We start from the raw sequence: 21841 nt of genomic DNA on the forward strand, positions 1-21841 counted from the left end.
AATTTCTAGCATTCCTGACATGCGATTCAGTAAACCTGAAATATTAAGTGGAGAAGGCTATCCTCTTCAAATAATAATGTCTCTTTCTACAAAACACTGACATTTTTGTTGGAGGAGGAAGAAGGAGACAAGCTAACTAGAATCACACTGCCTTCAGGTAATTCCTATGCTTGAATTGGCACATTTTCCTTTGCAAAACCTAGGAGGAAAAACTAGGGGGGCAGGAGTTATAAATGTAGCAAGTCATTGTGCTTTTAATTTCTTCATTCAACTGTATTGTAATATAGATATGTACTCTTGGGCAAATGTATTCCATGTTTCAACTTGTATTGTTTAACCAATTTAGATGCCAAAAAGCCTCTACTTGGGCTGATCTGGGATGAAATCGGAATAACCACATTGCCAGCCAGTTGCATCAGTCCTGCCGTGATTGATGTTTCCGGAAATCCAAGGGTGAAGATTTATTCCATTTTCTGTAAATTAGGTAAGAAGGCAATCAAGCTCATTGAACATGCCATACAAATAAAAATAAATTGAACATCATTACAAAAATCCAAATTACAAAATGAGTATAAATATATAACTACAATTTGTTCAATAACATGCTCTATGTATGTACAATTATCAGCACCTGAAAGCTATCTTGATGCAAACTAAGATCTAGAATGTGTTGTGATCAAGTGATATTAAAAATGTAATCAAATTTGTCCAGATTCAGTATCACCTAGTCTATTTCAGACCTAGGCCTAGAAATTCAGTATAGCCGCGTTTGGGGCGCTAGTCTTGGCGATGCACAAAGTTTAGCGCCAGGCGCAATTTAGCACCACCTAGCGCGATATTGGGTTGCAGTGCCCCTAAAGGTGATTGCGGCGCTAAATCAGGCGCTGCACACTACTCTTAAGGTGCTAACCCGGCGGTGCAACCCAATTTCGCGGCGGCGGGGCGCAGCGAGGGTGCTGTCAATAATCACTTTCCCTGAGACACACTGGCGCCGGCCAGCTCTTAAAGGGGCAGGTCAATTGGCATCACCAGACACACTCACTGCCTTGTAGGCCTTCAAAGCGGTGGGAGCCTACCTGTGGCGCACCAGCCTAGCAAGACATGGAAAGGGTGAGGCAGAGGGCGGAAGGCCTCACTGATGCGGCATTGGATGCTTTGGTTGGCGCAGTGGAATCAAGGCCAAGGAAGATGGTCAGAATGTGATTTATATTTTGGACAGTCTCCCGGGTGTGAGAGGCAAGTTGCCATAGCTTTCTCATGTTTGAAGGAACCACATTTTGTGTAATGAAACACTTTCTTCATTTACAAGGGCCATGCCTTCTATTTACATGCATCTTGCCCTTCACAGGCTTGGGGGTATCAGACCGGTTCCATTCCTGTTCTTGGAATGGCAGCAAGCATTCCATGAGAGGGGCCTAGAAGCTACTTCTGATCAGCCTCTGACGCGCAGCCTGAGAAGAGCCGCACACGTAGAAGTTCAGGCCAGCAGGCATCTTCTCAGCCACCGACAGAGATGTCCTGCACCTTATCTGAGGCTGCAGATCTGGCTGAAGCAGCTGGCACAGCTCAGTCACCACCTCCTTTCTAAATCGCAGCCTTCTGACACACTGCTCCTCCGGCATGTTCATGTAGGAAAACTGCTGTCGGAAAACCCTGCCAGCGTAAGGTCTGCTGTGGCGACATCTGTTGGCCCTCCTCCATCTGGCCATGCCCGCCCCCCTCTCCCAGCGTCTCAGTGCCCTTTCCAGATGATTCAGCAGCAGGACGTTCCCCTCCAATGCAGCCCCCATAATAAGTGCCCACAGGAAGGTTCCCCGTTGTCAAGGCTCACCAACTGCAAGGTGATGGTCAGAAGGCTGAAGATCGTCTGCCTGCGCTGGCTCAGTGGTCAAATGGCTCTCAGTGTGCAGCTCAGCAACTCTTTGTAGCTCTCGAGGAAGTTGTGCTCCAAAAATGGCTGCCGCTTTTAAACCACACCAGTCCCCTTTAAATAACGCTCCTCCAGCCCGAGAGCGACTTGGTAAGGTCCAGGTAAGCTGTCACTATTAGCGCCAGGCGCTACGGAGGGGGGTGCCACTAAATTTCCGGTCCGGGGTGCCCAAAAGGGGTTGCACACTCAAATGACGTCATAATAAGCCTGCGCCCATGAGTGGGCGCTAAGATTTAGCGCCGGCGCTAAGATTTAGCGCCGGCGCTAAATGCATGCTCAATATGGGGCGAGGCGCTTGCGCCCGCCCGGAAATTGACTAGCACCCCACTTCTCGGCCTCTTTAGGCGTTAATCGGTGGCGTTAACAACCGAATTTCTCCCCCCTAGTGTTAACAATAACAACAACTTGCATTGAGATAGCACCTTTAATATAGAAAAATGTCCCAAGTTTTATGCAATAAACATTAGTTAAAGCATAATCATGTAAAACATTGTCCAGAAAAAGTATAATCATTTAATTTTTAAAATGTTCTGTAAATATATCTTTCATAAGGTTTTGAAGATCTACCTGGTTTGTCTGCACATGATTATGTCACACTTGCCATTGTACACCGATATCTGGACTTCAAGGTAAGGTCATTTCAGAGTAACTAAAAATTTGCCCCATATGAATATACAGCAAAAAATTTGCAAATATCAAGATTGATACAAATAGTAAAGGTTCTTTTCTTGAAATTATATTAGACAAGAACTGTATTATTAATGAAATGGGGTCCTAAAGGTTTTATATATTTTCTTTCTCTAGCTTTAATCTGTAAAATTAGTTTGGTGCTTCACCTGCTGGCCATATTAGTTGTAAAGACCAGAAAATCATGGGGAGTACGTCAGTAATTTTCCAATAGGCAAGCACCACACCGGGCATGCAACCTTGCAAAATTACCCCTTGGAGTCAGTGATAGTGACAGACATATCGGGCCGGATTTTCCTGTGTAACGGTGAGGCTAACAGCGCTCACCCGTTATTAATTTGCAAATTTCCAGTGACCACACATGCATAAATGCAGAAATTTGGATGTTGCTGTCCGAGATGCAACTTTCCTCCATAATCTTCCCGAAAACTGCATGTCACCATCTGGCTCCCCCATTCAAATGTATTGAATGATGTGAAATTCCTGTATTTACCTCAGATTCAGACTAAACTCGACAGAAAAAATTAGAATCATAGAATGGTTACAGCACAGAAGGAAGCCATTCAGCTTGTCGAGCCCGTGCTGGCTCTCTGCAAGAGCACTTCAGCTAGTCCCACTCCCCCGTCCTTTCCCCGTAGCCCTGCAAATTTTTTTCCTTCAGGTACTTCCAATTCCCTTTTGAAAGCCATGATTGAATCTGCCACTACCACCCTTTCAGGCAGTAAATTCCAGATCCTAACCACTCGCTGCGTAAAAAAGATTTTCCTCATGTCGCCTTTGGTTCTTCTACCAATCACCTTAAATCTGTGTCCTCTGGTTCTCGACCCTTCCACCAATGGGAACAGTTTCTCTCTATCTACTGTGTCTAGACCCCTCATGATTTTGAACGCCTCTATCAAATCTCCTCTCCACCTTCTCTGCTCTAAGGAGAACAACCCCAGCTTCTCCAGTCTATCCGCATAACTGAAGCCCCTCATCCCTGGAACCATTCTTGTAAATCTTTTCTGCACCCTCTCTAAGGCCTTCACATCCTTCCTAAAGTACGGTGCCCAGAATTGAACACAATACTCCAGTTGAGGCCAAACCTTTTATAAAGGTTCATCATAACTTCCTTGCTTTTGTACTCTATGGGCTCGATTTTGTCAATGGGGAGCTTTTGGAGGCGGGACTCCCACTTTTTGGGTTGTACTCCCGCCTCCATCGACTTGTGGCCAACCCATGCTATTTTCCCTTGTTACTGGTGACGTCAGTGATTGATATTTCATCTGTCAAGAGCTTTTGACAGATGAAAAATCAGCGTTTGACAGCTCTGTGAAGCTGTCAAACACGGACAATCTGTCTTCTAACTTGAGTCCTTCTACTCAGACTCAGTTAGAGAGCACTCCAGACCAGAAAGCAGAGGCTGCAGCTTTTGACAGTTCAGCGGCCATTCTGCTTTCTGTGCCGGTGAGCTGAGGGACTCCCGAGAACTGAAGGAAGGAAGCCTGCAGGAGAAAGTAAAGCTAAGTAAAACTTATTAAAACACTTTACACTTACCTCACACACTTACCTCTGCACACATGCACCCATCACTCACCTGCACGACGGACATCTCGACCCCTCCAACCCCTGCAGACCGACGGTCTACCTCACTAACTTGGCGTGGTTCAGAGCCGTCGGACAGCCCACACTTCAGGGCTAAAAATAGGGATTAGGCAAAAAACTGCCTGTTAACTACCTGTTAACAGGCAGTTAATTGGCACTAATCCCCTTCCCGCCTCGGGGAGGTGGCTCCCAGCACAGGTCGGGTACCCACCTCCTGGGACATTGGCACGGAGGCAGGTTGGGGGCGGGATGGGTTCCTGCCCCCCGATCCTGCAATTTTCCCACCACTCCCGCCTCCAAACCCGCCTCCTCAGGGCTTGGAAAATCGAGCCCTATGCCTCTATTTACGAAGCCCAGGATCCCATATACTTTTTTAACCGCTTTCTCAACCTGCTCTGCCACTTTTACGATTTGTGCACATAGACCCCCAGGTCTCTCTGTTCATGCACCCACTTTAGAATTGTAGGGGGTGATTTTCATTCAGAAGTCAGGAAGGAGGCGGGACTACAACTTTCGGGGTTGTAGTCCCGCCTCCATCGAGATGCAGCCAATCCACGCAATTTTAACTTGATTGACCTTGTTGAGCCCGCCCAGCGGGCTCAGCAGGCCAATTAAGGACCACCCGGCAACAGATGACGTCACAGACTGAAATTTCATCTGTCAAGACGTTTTGACAGATGAAATAGCAGTGTTTCACAGCAGTTTGAAGCTGTCGAACACTGACAGTCTTACTTCTAACCTGAGACCTTCTACACAGACTCAGTTAGAAATCTCACCGGCACAGAAAGCTGCAGGCTGTCACTTTTGACAGATCGCAGCCATTCTGCTTTCTGTGCCGGTTAGATGATGGACTCCTGAAACCTAGAGGAAGGAAGGCTACAAAGGTAAGTACAGGTAATTTAAACTTCTTTACACACTTTAGACATACCAAACACACTTACCTTTGCACTCATGCACACATCACTCACCTGAACACTGACATCTCGACCCCTCCAAGTCTTTCAACCCGACGACCCGACTCCTCTAACTTGGCGTGGTTTGGAGCCGTCGGGAATCCCACAGTTCAAGCTTAAAAATAGGGATTAGGTTAAAAACTGTTAACAGGCAGTTAATTGGCATTAATTCCTTCCCGCCTCGGGTAGGCGGGTCCCAGTGCGGGGCGGGTACCCGCCTCCTTTGAAACTTACATGGAGGCGGGTTGGGGCGGGATGGTGTTGGGACCCCCGAATTCGGGACTTTAACCACCCGCATGCCTCCAATCCTGACTCCACGGGCCAATAAAAATCGACCCCGTAGTCTTTAGTTTATATTGCCTCTCCTCGTTCTTCCTACCAAAATGTATCACTTTGCACTTTTCTGCATTAAATTTCATCTGCCACGTGTCCACCCATTCCACCAGCCTGTCTATGTCTTCTAGAAGTCTATCACTATCCTCCTCACTGTTCACTATACTTCCAAGTTTTGTGTCATCTACAAATTTTGAAATTGTGCCCTGTACACTAAAGTCTAAGTCATTAATATATATCAAGAAAAGCAGTGGTCCTAGTACCGACCCCTGGGGAACACCACTGTGTAGCTTCCTCCAGTCCAAAAAACAACTGTTCACCACTATTCTCTGTTTCCTGTCACTTAGCCAATTTCGTATCCATGCTGCCACTGTCCCTTTTATTCCATGGGCTTCAACTTTGCTGGCAAGCCTATTATGTGGTACTTTATCAAACGCCTTTTGGAAATCCATGTACGCCACATGAACTGCATTGCCCTCATCAAACCTCTCTGTTACCTCATCAAAAAACTCAATCAAGTTGGTTAAACACGATTTGCCTTCAACAAATCCGTGCTGGCTTTTCTTAATTAATCCATACTTGTCCAAGTGACTGTTAATTTTGTCCCGGATTATAGTTTCTAAAAGCTTCTCCACTACCAAGGTTAAGCTAACTGTAGTGTATGTGCCTTTAAGAGCCCCCTGTGTACTGTAATGCCGGTAATGGCCACTCGGGCTATATAAGCCTATATATTGTGTTGTATCAGTTAGTTCCCCTCCAGACTTCGTTCAGTAAACACCTGTGAAACCAACTCCTGTCTTCAGTGTCTCTATTAACACACGGACACAACAGTGGCGACGAATTGGAAATGGACTTACCTGCAATTCGGCAGCACCTCAAGGACATTGATTCCTCTGACGTCCAAAGTCAAAGCAAGAAAAAGAAAAAGCTGTGGTTTCACCAGCTAGCCGAGCTGGTGGCAGGTACTGCAATAATCCTTCCTGGGCGTCGGGCTGGGGCTCCAGCGGCTGGCTCTGCAGCGAAGGCGGAGGCAAACAGTAACAGACGGGGAGGGAGCACTCGGGAGACGGCCGGCGCTGCAAGCAGGTCGGCGTTCAGACCTAGCAGAGAGAGTCCGGCAGGAACGAGTCTCCACCTGTAAATAATTTTTTTTTTTTTAAACCGCGGAAAACAGCGTTGTCATCGGCAGCAGCGGCAGGGAAGCGCGGGAAGCGCCATATCTTTTCTGCAGAAAAGAAAGAAAAGCGCGGGAAGCGCCATTTTTTTTCCAGGATGCCTAAGGCTGGCAATATTGATGCTTTTGATAACGATATAGAGGATTGGACCACATATGTGGAAAGAGTGGAGGTATATTGTACCACAAATGGAATAGAAAATGATAAAAAAGCGTCAGTACTTCTAAATCTAATGGGCGCAAAGACATACGGGCTGTTACGAAACTTAATCACTCCAGCCAAACCAAAGGACAAGAATTTTAAAGAAATTGTTGATACCCTACAGGAGCACTTAAACCCAACACTGCTGCTGATAGTGGAACGATTCAAATTCTTCAAGAGGAATCAACACAAGAATGAAAGTAATGCTGATTACCTCACCGAATTAAGAAAGCTATCAAAGCACTGCCAATTCGGGGCAGGATTAGCAGATTATCTTCGAGACAAATTCATCTGCGGTCTCCTAAGTGAAGGAACACAGAAAAGGCTGCTTTCTGAAAAAGATTTAACACTGGACAAGGCTTTCAGTATGGCTGTATCATACGAAGCAGCCGCAAGAGGAGCTGCAGAGATACAACAAAAGACACAGGACTTCGGCACCCATGAAATGACACAGGGTTTCGAGAGATGTTATCGCTGCGGCAGATCCACCCATGACCAGAGGGACTGCTGGTTCAAGGACAAAGCATGCAGGCAATGCGGAAAGATTGGACACATTGCACGGGTATGCCGATCGGGACAAAAAAAATCCACGGACAGGAAGAAAAAAATCAATAAAGAAAAGTACAGAAAGGTACAAATGATGACGGACAGTAGCTCCGAAGACCAGAAGAGCGATAGCGACTCCGAAAACAAGAGACTAAGCTGTCTCAAATTACATAACGTAATTGCCAAAGAAGATTACCAGACCATTTGGGTTACCCTCACGATAGCAGGATCCCCAGTTAAAATGGAGCTAGATACAGGATCAGCTCTGACCATCATAAATCGACGGGATTATGAGCAGCTATTTCCGCATATACCTTTAAAAGACACATCCATTATCTTGAAAACATATACGGGGCAGAAAGTATACCCCAAAGGAAAAATAAGGGTGCCTGTTGTATACAACGGCAAGGAAATACAAAAGTTGTATTTATATGTTCTACAAGATGGTGGTCCACCGCTGTTGGGACGTGAATGGATCAGGAAAATATGTTTAGACTGGCACTCCATTCAAGCATTGACGGTGACCAGTAAGGAAAAAAATAATGATGATGTCATACCTGAACGATTAAAAGACATCTTGGCCAACGCCAAAGAAGTGTTTCAAGAGAAACTAGGCGGAGGCAAGCAGTAACAGACGGGGAGGGAGCACTCGGGAGACGGCCGGCGCTGCAAGCAGGTCGGCGTTCAGACCTAGCAGAGAGAGTCCGGCGGGAACGAGTCTCCACCTGTAAATAAATTTTAAAAATTTAAAAACGCGGAAAACAGCGTTGTCATCGGCAGCAGCGGCGGGGAAGCGCGGGAAGCGCCATATCTTTTCTGCAGAAAAGAAAGAAAAGCGCGGGAAGCGCCATTTTTTTTCCAGGATGCCTAAGCCTGGCAATATTGATGCTTTTGATAACGAGAAACTAGGAACCTTGAAAGGCATCACCGCCTCAATAAAAGTGGAAGATGCGGCAATTCCCAAGTTTTTTAAGGCAAGACCGGTCGAGGTCCAGCAGTTGAGGCAGAGCTGGAGAATTTGGAAAAGGCAGGCGTATTATCCAAAATAGATTGGAGCGAGTGGGCAACACCCATTGTCCCAGTCATGAAAAAAATGTTGAATAATGATAAATCTGAAGAACAGAGAAAAATTCGCATCTGTGGAGACTTCAAGGTGACTGTAAACCCGGTCCTTCACACGGTACAGTGTCCTCTTCTGAGGATAGAAGATATTTTTGCCTCACTATCCAGAGGGAAACGTTTCACCAAAATTGACTTGGCACAGGCATATCTACAGATGGAGGTTGAAGAGGCCTCTAAAAAGTTTCTCACGATAAATACACACAAAGGCCTGTACCAGTACAATCGACTGGTTTTCGGAGTACCATCCGCTCCAGCTATCTGGCAAAGAGCTATGGAGCAAGTCCTCCAAGGGATTCCGGGGACTCAATGCTACCTAGACGACATCCTTGTAACAGGAGAAAACGACAACGAGCACCTTGCCAATTTGGAGCAGGTGCTCACTAGGCTGAGAGAACGGGGCCTACGAGCAAATTGCCCCAAGTGCGAATTTTTCCAGAATCAAATATCATATTGTGGCCACATTATTAATAAGGAAGGGTTGCATAAGTCACCTGAAAAAATTGAAGTGGTCATAAAAGCCCCAGCACCTGAAAATGTTTCACAATTAAGGTCGTTCCTGGGATTAATAAATTACTATCATAAATTTTTACTGAACTTATCATCTCTTCTGCACCCTCTTAATGAACTGCTACAAACAGGAGTAATTTGGAAATGGAGCGAAGACTGTAAACGTGCCTTCCATAAATGCAAAGACTTAATCACGTCCAAAGAAGTTTTGGCTCATTACAACCCATCACTGCCAATCAGACTGGCGTGCGATGCATCCCCTTACGGCGTAGGAGCGGTATTATCGCATAAATTCCCTGATGGCTCGGAACGGCCGATAGCTTTTGCGTCACGCTCATTGAACTCAGCTGAGCGTAACTATGCCCAAATCGACAGGGAAGCACTCAGCCTGGTATGGGGAGTGAAGAAATTTAACCATTACCTACACGGACAAAAATTTACCTTGTTGACTGACCATCAACCCCTCATCTCCATATTCAACCCTAAAAAGGGTGTTCCCATTATGACAGCGCAAAGGCTACAGAGGTGGTCCCTTTTTCTAGGGGCATACCAATATAACATAGAATACAAAGGATCAAAACAGCATGGGAATGCTGATGGTTTATCGCGCCTACCGTTGCCAACGGTAGAAGAGGCACCTACCGTAGACCCAGTGGAAATTTTCCACTCTACCATAGTCGAATGTCTACCAGTAACAAATTCTGCCATTGAAAGGGAAACTAGAAATGACCCGACTCTCTCACGAGTCTACGATTTAACTGTGAAGGGATGGCCAGCACATGGCGAACCACTGTTGCCAGCATTCTCGCAAAGAAGAGAACAGCTGTCAGTGTGCCGAGGAACCTTGATGTGTGGATCCAGAGTGGTGATTCCACCCAAACTCCAGGATAAAGTTCTAAAGGAGCTTCACGAGGGGCATCTGGGTGGAGTGAAAATGAAGAACCTAGCCAGGGCGTTTGTATGGTGGCCAGGTATCGATGGAGACATCGAAGAAATGACCAAGAGCTGCCTAGGATGCCAGAAGGTCCAAAACACTCCACCACGAGCCCCTCTACATCCATGGGAGTGGCCCTCATCTCCATGGCAAAGGGTACACATCGACTTTGCTGGTCCATTTATGGACTCAATGTTCTTAATCGCGGTTGATGCACACTCCAAGTGGCCGGAGGTAATAAAGATGTCCTCCACCACCACGGAAAAAACCATCACAGTATTAAGGACCATATTTGCCAGGAATGGGCTGCCTGAACAGATCTGTTCTGATAATGGACCGCAATTTGTGTCCGAAGAATTCAGGAAGTTCTTAAAAAACAATGGGGTTAAGCACTACACGTCTGCCCCATACCATCCCGCCACCAATGGATTGGCTGAAAGGTTTGTCCAGACCTTCAAGAAGGCCATAAAGGCCATGGGTAATGAAGACATAAAACTTCAGCATAAGGTGGATAACTTCTTGTTTGCGTACAGGAATGCAACACATGTGGTTACAAACCAAACTCCCGCCATGATGTTCTTCAATAGAAGCCTAAGATGCCGGCTGGATTTGATCAAGCCAAACATCAGAAGGGACGTGGAGAACCGGCAATTTCAAGGCATGAATGAAAGGCCAACTAGAACCTTCCAGATAGGTCAACAAGTTTTGGCCTGGGACTACCGTACCGAGAAATGGCAGCCTGGAACTATCTGCACACGACTAGGACCGCTGATGTATACCGTGGACATTGGAGAAAGCATAATAAGGCGCCATGCTGACTAAATCATAGAGTCATCCGAAAAGGGACAACCTACACCACAACTCTATACGCCTAATGATGAAGTAGAGATACCCATAGTATCTACCTCCGATCCGGTGATACTGGAACCCGATGAACCCGACACTGGCATTCAAGCCGAATCAGCCTTGCCAAAAGAACCTACTACACCACCAGAAACTACTACACCACCGAGGCGTTATCCGGACCGAGTCAGGAAGCCTCCAGAGAGACTGACTTATAATTGATTAACTGCAGCAATGTGTAGATTATTTTTCTTGTAACATGTAATTAATAATTACTTAAAATATTATGTACTGGTTGGCTAAAAGGGGAGGAATTGTAGTGTATGTGCCTTTAAGAGCCCCCTGTGTACTGTAATGCCGGTAATGGACACTCAGGCTATATAAGCCTGTATATTGTGTTGTATCAGTTAGTTCCCCTCCAGACTTCATTCAGTAAACACCTGTGAAACCAACTCCTGTCTTCAGTGTCTCTATTAACACACGGACACAACACTAACTGGCCTGTAGTTGCTGGGTTTATCCTTACACCCTTTTTTGAACAAGGGTGTAACATTTGCAATTCTCCATTCCTCTGACACCACCCCGTATCCAAGGAGGATTGGAAAATTATGGCCAGTACCTCCACAATTTTCACCTTTACTTCCCTCAGCATCCTAGGATGCATCCCATCTGGTCCTGGTGACTTATCTACTTTAAGTACAGCCAGCCTTTCTAGTACCTCCTCTTTATCAATTTTTATCCCATCCAGTACCTCAATTACCTCCTCTTTCACTATGAGTTTGGCAGCAGCATCTTCCTGGTAAAAACCAATGCAAAGTACTCATTTAGTAGCTCAGCCATGCCCTCTGCCTCCATGCGTAGGTCTCCATTTTGGTCCCTAATTGGCCACACCCCTACTCTTACTACCCATTTACTATTTATATGCCTATGCAAACGCAAGAGGTGCAACACCTGCCCTTTCACCTCCTCCCTTCCCATCGCCCAGGGCCCCAAACTCTCCTTCCAGGTGAAACACCTTTTTCCTTTTACTTCTTCAAACTTGGTATACTGTATTCGCTGCTCACAATGCGGTCTCCTCTACACTGGGGAGATCAAACACAGATTGGGTGATTGCTTTGCTGAACACCTCAGTTCAGTCCGCAAGCATGACCCTGAGCTTCTGGTCGCTTGCCACTTTAATTCTCCACCCCACTCTGACCTCGCTGTCTTTGCCCACCTACACTGTTCCAACGAAGCTCAACATAAGCTCGAGCGACAGCACCTCACCTTTCGATAAGGCACTTTACAGCCTATCAGCCTCAACATTGAGTTTAACAACTTCAGATCATAACCACTGCTCCCATTTTCTCGGACAGCAGGTGCTGGTAATGGTTTTGCTGTTACTATTTACACCTCCTCTAGACCCATCTTTTATTTCTTTACTTGCCCCATTACCACCCCCTTTTGCCTTTCACCATCATCCCTTTTGTCATTTAACCACTCCTGCCCCCCACCCTATCACCGACCTTTCCCTTTGTTCTTTCCTCGCCCCTTTTCCTTGACTCTACTTACTTATAAACTGTTAAATCTCTCATTTCTTCCAGTTCCAAAGAAAGGTCATCGACCTGAAATGTTGGGCTGGATTTTCATTGTGGAGGTGGGTAGGAGGTGGGGCTACAACTTTCGGGGTTGTAGTCCCGCCTCCATCGAGCTGTAGCCAACCCTCGCGATTTTGACTTGATTGACCTTATTGAGCCCGCCCAGTGGGCTCAGCATGCCAATTAAGGGCCACCCGGCAACAGGTGACGTCACAGATTGATATTACATCTGTCAAGACCTTTTGACAGATGAAATATCAGCGTTCGACTGCTGTTTGAAGCTGTCAAACACTGACAATCTGTACTCCAAGTTAATTCCTTCCTCTCAGGATGATTTAGAGATCTCTCCGGAACAGAAAGCTGAATGCTGCAACTTTTGACAGATTGCAGCCATTCTGCTTTCTGTGTTGGTGAGATGAGGGACTCCTGAGATCTGAGGGAAGGAAGGCTGTAAAGGTAAGTAAAACTTCTTTAAACACTTTAATCACACTTACCTCTGCACTCATGCACCCATCACTCACCTGAACACCGGACATCTCGACCCCTCCAAGCCCTTCAGCCCGACGGCCCGCCTCGCTAACTTGGCGTGGTTTGGAGCTGTCAGGAATCCCACACTTCAAGAATGAAAATAGGGATTAAGCTAAAAACTGCCTGTTAACTACCTGTTAACAGGCAGTTAATTGGCACTAATCCCCTTCCCGCCTCGGGGAGGCGGGTCCCAGTGCGGGTCGGGTACCCGTCTCCTTTAAAACTGGCATGGAGGCGGGTTGGGGGCGGGATGGGTTCGTGCCCCCCGATTTCAGGATTTTAACTCCCCACACGCCTCCAATCCCACCTCCACGGCCCAATGAAAATCCTGCCCGTTAACTCTATTTCTCTCTCCTCAGTTGCTGCCTGCCCTGCTGAGTGATTTCAGCATTTTCTGTTTTTATTTCAGATTTCCAGTATCCGTAGTATTTTGCTTTTGTTTAAGTAATTGACTGCTTGATTGAGCAGAAAGTAGGGGACCGGCCTTCATGGTTAAAGAATGATTTTGCAAGACACATATTGAATAATATTTTATTTTTGTTAAAGAAATTCACAAGTTTATATAAAATACAACTTAAGAACATATTCTAATACCAGGTGGGAGGCGTCTGGAATGAAATTGAAAAGGAACTTAAGCAGGAAGCAGTCCATCCCATTATTCCAGACCTTGACAGCATGCATACTATTATGAAGCATTACGAGAATCTTGGCAGGCAGGTAGCTCACCATCAAACTGATATACTTGAAAACCAACTAAAGCACGAGCTATTGGATGAACAGAATATGTATGCAGAGGTAAGCAGAGTTTTAATGGGTTTTAGAATAGTGATTATTACTGTTTAAGATATGCCTATTTAAAGCAAATGTAATCGTTTATTTTGGGTTATAAAATATTTGTTAGTCAACTTGAATCATTCTTTATAAATATCTGTTTAAATTTCCTCCACAATTTGATTTGAGAACTGTAGGTGACATGGCATTGAGTGTCCTGAGAAAGTAGTTAGGCTCTCTCTTATTGGAGATGGTCATTGCCTGGCAGTTGTGTGGTGTGAATGTTACTTGCCACTTATCAGTCCATGGTTCTTGAAGGCATTCAAGAGCTTGGTCTTATATAGCCTTCCTCCAGTTTTAGTCTTCTCTCCACATACAGTAAAACCCAAGTGCCATGATGCAACTCATCATGTGTGTGAGTACATGAACTCAGAAGGATCTTTTGTGTGAAGCTGTTGTAGGGGGTGGCGCGTGAGCCCAGTCAGTTATGCCTCTGACTGCCCGTGAGCGGTTCGAATCGCTCCCATGCCCCTGAGATTCTCGACACCGGACTTAGGTACAGGTAGCGATACAGAGAAGACTTGAGTAGACAGATGGTTTGGATGTAAGCAAAACTCAAGATTTTATTAAACAGAAAAATTAACACAGTCTTATGAGAAGTTACCAGTGTATAATACAGGCAAATACAAATGACTATACTTATACAGGGAATGGGGAACACGCGGCACATCGAGGGAAAACAACTACCTTAACAATCCCCTTATCCTTATCCCACCCCCTATACCTAACTAGATTAAGCTATGAGGGGCCAGAATTTATGCTCACCAAACAAAAGGGTTTGCTGAACTCAAAACAGCGGTGGGGTTCGGGGTTCGCTCTTGGTGCTCTCTGGAGCCTGCCGTCGTCACGTGGTCTCCGGGTGTTGCAAGGACGTTGTCCAGGTTCGAGTACCCCAAAGTTAAAGTCTCTGTTTGGGTACTTTACCTTGCAGGGATGATTCCTCTTCTTCGGCCGACAGTTTGAGTTTGCATAAAGATAGTCGCAGGTTGGCTGAGACTGAAGGCCCGATGATTCGAAGCCTACCCTCAGTTCGTCTCCTCAATTTGTCTCCTCAGTTGGTCTTCCTCAGTTGGTCTTCCTCAGTTGGTCTTCCCTCCTCCCCTCGTCGCGTCCCGCCTCGCCTGGCCTGAATTGTCCGTGTCCTCCCGATGCAGTGCCTGGGCGATTTCCAGATGGAGTGGGGAAGGGCACGGGCAAAGGCCAGGGGGTAAGCGCGGGACGGGGAAAGAGCAACAGCCACGAGGGCGAGGGGCAGAAGAGCCGAGCAGAGAGTGAGAGAGCGATTGCTACCCGGGGCCTTCAATTATACTCTTTTCGAAAACCCTTATCTGCGCGCCAAATCAGGTTAGTTCTTTGTCTTAATCTTGGCGGGCTATTTTAAATAATGGTAGCAATCTATACTAACTGTTTCTAGATGGCCAGTAATCGCATCTACCGGCCCAATAATTGACTTGTTTTGTCATGAATGTTCCTTGATGAGCCTGTCCAGCCTCGATGGCTTCCTTAATCTGTTGCCAATTATTTATGTAAACTGCTTGATGGCCTTAACTATAGGCCTAACTGGGTTTAGATTTGTCTCCAATTCGATCTAATACATAATTCAAAGTCCTGTCTGGTTTCAAAATACAAAGTCTCTCTTCACAGAAACTGCAGCTTTGGTTTCGATTTCTCCACGTTGCAGTGTCCAAGTTTTAAAATCTCACAGGCTTTCTTCCATGAGGCACGGACGCCATCTTGGGTACCCTTTTTGATTTAAAATGTCAACACAGGGTCCCGTTTATTAATAACAACCTTTGGGGAAATGTAGAAATTTTGCAAATCTTACACTGTCTGTGTGTGAACAGTTTTAGTAATGAGTTGTATCTAGAACAGGTGCCATGCTACACTCAGGGCTGTAAAGTTGTCTAAGTGCTTTGCATAGGACAGCAAGCAATGTGTAACAGGATGTGGGGAAATACTTTGTGACATGCATACTTTATCCATTAACTTGGTATAAGATACTAGTGGGTCATCTTACCTTTATTCATGTCCAAAAAGGAATTTGGTGCTAGTGTCCATGGGCAGTGCAGATTAAACTGATTCCTACAAAGTGCTGTTGACAGCTCTCCTGTAGGGAGGGTGCCCTATATTACCAAACAGGGCCATACTCTTCTTCCACCACATCTTGCAGTAGCAGTTCTTTGTAGCATCAGAAAACTTTGAGTTATGCCTACTACCACTGCATTATCAGCCTACAAACTGGAACAAATCACAGAATCTTGTTTCCAAGGATTGTGTGAAAAAAAATTGGCATGGCCTTTAAACAGCTACTGCACTTTAAAATAGGGGTTGCAGTACTGGACATTTCGCCTGCACCACAATGTTTACCCATTATCTACAACCATCGTAGAAAATCTACCCTATAAATGTTACGTACTATCATACTTCTATGAAATAGACTTTGCATTTCACAGCGATTACATTTTTATGACTTGTTCTAGGAATGTAGGTGGTGCTGGCAAGGCCACATTTATTGCCCATCAGTAGTTGCCCTGAGAAGGCCTTCTCTTTAACCACTGCAATCCTTGTGGTGATGATACTCCCATGAAAGTGTTGGCTGGAAAATCCTGGAATTATCAACCTATGATGAAGGAATGTGTCCAATGAGAATGGTGTGTAACTTGGGGCTGTCATTGGAGATGCTGGTGTTCCCATGACATTGCTGCTATTGTCCTTTTCACTGGTAAAGGTCATGGGAATGGGAGCTGCTGTTGAAGTAAGCTTGGTGAGGTGCTGGACTGCATCCTGCAGATCATATGTACTACAGCCACAGTGCACCAGTGGTGGAGTGGCTGGATAGGGACTGGAGTGATAGAGGCGCTGATGAAGCAAACTGTTCTTTTCTGAGTGGTGTGTATTTGAAAGTTACTGATTTAAGGATGAAGTACAGGGAGCAACTGTTTTTTTATTAAATAAAATTGTTCTAACATTTATTGAACGAGTTCCCTTCATTTTGAGAACATAGTGGGAGGATTTTAACCGCAAAAAACAGGTGGGTTGAGGTTGGGTGAGAGGTTAAAGAGTTAAAAATCTGAATCCCAACCCAAACCTGCCTCCAACCCGCCCACTTCCAGTTTTAACAGAGGCGGGATGGGGGTGGACAGCCAACCCACTCACAGAAGGCGGGTTGGCACTTTAAATATTATAATGAGGCTCTGTGCCACATTGGTGATCCACCATTTTAAATTTAACTCTGGCTAATCGGGTTTCCCAGGCCTCAAGGAACCCGCCAGCTAAAGGAAGGCGAGGACTGCTGGATTAAGGAGGTAAGTGCCTTTCCACTTACATGCTGGATCCAGAGTCCCTGCCTCGCCAACCCCCCATGATCGGACACTCCCCGACCCTTCCAAACTGCCCCCCTAGACGCCTCCGATCAGACCCCCAATTTCCCCGGTCCCCTTCTGACCTCCCCCTCTCCAGCCCGCTGGTCCCCTTCCGACCTCCCCCCTCCGGCCCCCCGGTCCCCTTCCAACCTTCCCCCTCCGGCCCCCTTCCAACCTCCCCCCTCCGGTCCCCTTCCGACCTCCCCCCGCCTGCCCCCCCCTCCTCCAGCCCCCCGGTCCCCTTCCGCCCTCTCTTTCCCGCCCCTTCCGCCCCCCCAATCCCCTTCCAACCTCCCCCCTCCGGCCCCCTGGCCCTCTTCCAACCTCCTCGCTCTGGCCCCCTCCCTGGTCCCCTTCTGACCTCCCCCCTCTGGCCCCCCAGTCCCCTTCTGACTGCCACCCTCCAGCCTCCAATCCCCCTCCGGCCTCCTGGGTTTCCTGAAAGCTTTCCAGCTCCCGCGCTCCCTACCCGCCTCCAAATTAAAATTCCGGGTAGTATCTCAGGTCCTCCGGTAGCTCAGTAGGGTAACGCAGCTTATGTTGTGGTATTGAGCCATCCAAAAGATGGCAGCCTGGCTTCCTTCCATAATCTGCATTGAGGCTAGTTGTAGTGCCTCTTTGCTCCTTATTAGCCAGAGGAACAAAGAGACACTACATCTAGCCTCAGAATTCTTGGAACAGGGATTGTAAACCTGTTCCTAACTGTTTTCCATTGAGCACTTCTGAAAAGCATCCCTGTGTGGATATTGGTTGAGGACATTCAGCGATGGCCCCCTGCATAATTAAGTCACCCAGTGACACTTCCTCATGTGTAGTATGGCAAATTGGATGAGGTACTGGAGATCACTTGTGGGACTGCAGTCCAGCATGAGTCCATGTTTTCAGGAGGCGAGAGGCGAAGATAAAATTAGAAGAGATAACAAAAATTAGTCACTCAGCTTCTGCATCCATTTAAAAGCTCTGATTATCTCTCTGAAGTTTTTTAATTTCTCTTTGATAAATTTTTTGCCTTATCAGAGCGAGAAACTTTCTGCATTTGACACTATGGCTGCGATTTTGCCGGCGCTCAGAGGGTGGGTTTGGCGGTGGGTCAGGTGGTAAAATCGCAAAAATTGACGGCGGGTTCCGATCCCACCGTCAACCCGCCTCCGTGCAACTTTCCCAAAGGTGGCCTCCCTGACTCCCGATCGGTCCTGCCACCAAGCTGCCGGATAGGCCCTTAAGGGCAGCACGGTGGCATAGTGGTTGGCACTGTTGCCTCACAGCGCCAGGGACCCGGGTTCGAATCCGGCCTCGGGTGACTGTCTGTGTGGAGTTTGCACATTCTCCCCGTGTTTGCGTGGGTTTCCTCCGGGTGCTCCGGTTTCCTCCCACAGTCCAAAGATGTGCAGGTTAGGTTGATTGGCTATGATAAATTGACCCTTAGTGTTAGGGGGATTAAATACGTGGGGTTACGGGGATAGGGTGGGATATGTGTTGGTGTAGGGGTTACGGGGAATCGGGTGGGATATGTGTCGGTGCAGGCTCGATGGGCCGAAATGGCCTCTATCTGCACTGTGGGGTTTCTGTGATCTGTGATCTGTGATTAACTGCCTGGATAATGCTATTTTGACAGCAGTTTTAGATTTTGCCACTTTTTCTGCCTGTTCCACACCGTTCCCAAACCACGCCAGCTGATTGTGACCGGTTCACAAGGGGCTGCTTTCTTCAGAGCTGCAGCTCCAGCATAAAAATGGAGCTCTTAACAAGGATCAGTTGCAAATGGCAGAACTTTGTTTTTTCAGGTCTTGGAAAACTTTTTGCAGGTCTACTGATCTTGGAAGTAGTGAAGCTGAGATCCATCTCCACTGTGACCTCCTGGGAAAACCCCCTCCCCACATTGACTGAGCGCTTCCTCAACTGAGATATCTACCAGCAGCATGGGAACCATTTATTTCCTTTCACCCTGGTCCTCAGATTCAGAGGAACAGCAGCAAAACCAGGCACAACAGCAGCACCAACAGCAGGAGCGCCAACCTCCTGTTCAGCCACCTGATGCTGCACAGGGCAGAAGACGTCAGCGCAGGGCTGCACGTTGCCGCAGGAGATACCCCCAACACAGGGTTTACAGGCCGAGGATGACCTTCCTCAACATGACTGAGCAGCAGTGCCAAAGGAGGCTGAGACTTTCATGAGCGGTAGTCGCTGACATCTGCACAATGCTGCACCAACACCTAGAGCCCAGAGGAGCGGGTGGACACCCCTTACCGGAGGCTGTCAAAGTCACCACCGGCCTCAATTTTTTTGCTTCAGGGTCCTTCCAGTGCTCATCAGCAGACATCAGCAGCATCTCCCAGTCGGCCGCACACACTTGCATCACGCAGGTAACCGATGCCCTCTTTGCAAAGGCGCACAATTACATCCACTTCTCCATGGATGAGGCAAGTGTAACCGTGCATGCGGTTGGCTTTGCAAATATGGCAAGCTTGCCAAGGGTGCAGGGTGTCATAGACTGCATACATGAGCCCCTTAGGGCACCCCATCACAACCCAGCTGTTTTTGTCAACTGCAAGGGCTTCCACTCCCTTAACAGGCAGCTGGTGTGTAACCACAGGAAGAATATTTTGCATGTTTGCGTGAAGTACCCTGGCAGTTGTCATGACTCATTCATCCTGTGACAGTCTAGTGTGCCTCCGTTCTTCAATCCGCCAACACAACTTTCTGGATGGCTACTTGGAGACGTGGCTGATGACTCCGTTGAGGAGGCCATCGAACGAAGCTGAGGAACGCTACAATGCCAGCCACATTTCGACCAGATCCACCATCGAGCAAACCATTGGCTTGCTGAAAATGCAATTCAGATGCCTTGACAGATCAGGTGGAGCCCTACAGTACTCAGCAGCCAGGGTCTCCAGAATCATCGTGGTCTGCTGTGCACTGCACAACATTGCACAGCATCATGGCTTGCAGCTGCCTGTGGAACAAGTGGCTCAGCATATAGCCTCCTCAGATGAGGAGGAGGAGGAGGAGGTAGACCTTGCGGAGGCAGATGAGCAAGCTGCAGCAACACGTGAGCACATTGCTGCCCAGGATAGAAACATAGAAACATAGAAGATAGGAGCAGGAGTAGGCCATTCGGCCCTTCGAACCTGCTCCACCATTCAATGAGATCATGGCTGATCATCCAAATTCAGTACCCTGTCCCTGCCTTCTCCCCATATCCCTTGATCCCTTTAGCCTTAAGAAATATATCCAACTCTTTCTTGAATATACTTAATGAACTGGCCTCCACCGCCCTCTGTGGCAGAGAATTCCACAGGTTCACCACTCTCTGGGTGAAGAAATTCCTCCTCATTTCAGTCCTAAATGGCTTACCCCTTATCCTTAGACTATGACCCCTGGTTCTGGACTCCCTGGCCATCAGAAACATCCTTCCTGCATCTAGTCTGTCCAGGCCTGACAGAATTTTATAGGTTTCAATGAGATCCCCTCTCAATCTTCTAAACTCCAGTGAGTATAATGCAAGGGATGCACAAATCTTTCCCAGATTCGCTTAGGTAGACGAATCAAACACATGTGGCTGGCACCTTCTTATCACACCATAGACAATGGAGAAGAAGCTGTGGGTTCCTATCACTCTGACCACCACCATTATAAATGCAAGTTGCCCTGAGCCCTCAATGTGCAACTTCCATTTTCCAGATCACATAGGCCAGAACTTCAACTGTTTGCCATGACTTCTGTTTAATCACCCTTGTTGTAGTGTATGTAACGTTCCACCTTTAAGAGAACTATTTTAAGGGTTGCACTACTTTATCTTGGCTGCTGTATACTGTAATACCGGTGGTGACCACACCGGTATATAAGTGCTGTGTAAGGATTTATTGGGCAGTTCCGCCCTGACCTTCAACCAGTAAAGTCCTGTTAAAGTTTACTCTTGTGGTCTGTGTAGTAATTCGCAATATAACACACAGACTTAACAGTGGCGATGAAGACGATCTTACCCTGCGGCAGAGACTATCCAAGGCAGTTTAACGGGCGTCGAGAGGAGGCATCCGCCCTCGTCATTCTGCTGAGAGAAGACTCGGGTCTGCAGAGCAACGGAAGAACTCTAACACGAAGCCTTCCATCAGCAACAGGCAGGATCATCCCTTCTATCACGGTGGTTGGTAAGCCGATCAGCGACGAACAGCGAGTCGGTCACGTTGGCTGTGAAGTAGGGGAGGGAAAAACGGAGGATATAAGGGCGGAGAACTCGACCACGGCCGGGGGAAAAGAGCCAGACAGAAGTCGGGACCAGAGGCGCTGAGACTGGGCAGCGTAAGGCACGGAAGCCGCGGTGCAGGCAAACGCAGCCGGTGTGAGAGACCGGGCTGCAAGCGGGCTGGGAGACGCAGCAGCGTCGAGAGCAAGCTCGACCGCGACCGGTAAAAAGAAAAGAGGCCAGGCAGCTACCGAGGCCGCGAGGCGCAGCGACCAAGAACCGCTTGCGCGGGAGAATTTTTTTTTTTTTTAAACCGCGGAGAACTCAGCCGCAGCCGGGGGGGAAAGGACCGGACTGCAAGAGGGGCTGGGAGGCGCGATTGAAAACCGCTGGGGAGGGCGAACGCAGCAATACGGCAATCGCCGTTACAGCCAGCGGGAGAGACAGAGCCCGAGCGAGCGGGAGAGACAGAGCCGAGCGAGCGAGTGAGACTGAGCGAGCGGGAGAGAGAAGAGACCGAGCGAGCGAGGGAGAACGAGACCGAG

At 47.4% G+C, this 21841-nt stretch overlaps 1 protein-coding gene across 7 annotated transcripts in view; it reads left to right on the forward strand.

The window, feature by feature from the left end:
• Window positions 1-21841, forward strand: part of cfap69 (cilia and flagella associated protein 69) — a 224067-nt gene that overhangs the window by 183842 nt on the left and 18384 nt on the right. For 6 of the 7 annotated variants that reach the window (XM_085987885.1, XM_085987886.1, XM_085987889.1 and 3 more), the window contains 3 exons: window positions 347-484; window positions 2483-2559; window positions 13518-13715. In XM_085987885.1, the coding sequence (XP_085844011.1) occupies window positions 347-484; window positions 2483-2559; window positions 13518-13715 (413 nt within the window). The remainder of the gene's footprint in view (window positions 1-346; window positions 485-2482; window positions 2560-13517; window positions 13716-21841) is intronic. The other variant, XM_085987888.1, reaches the window with a different exon arrangement.

The sequence above is a fragment of the Somniosus microcephalus genome, chromosome 5, assembly GCF_052327205.1.
Source record: "Somniosus microcephalus isolate GS21.2 chromosome 5, FLI_Smic_1.0, whole genome shotgun sequence".
In the NCBI taxonomy this organism is placed as follows: Eukaryota; Metazoa; Chordata; class Chondrichthyes; order Squaliformes; family Somniosidae; genus Somniosus; species Somniosus microcephalus.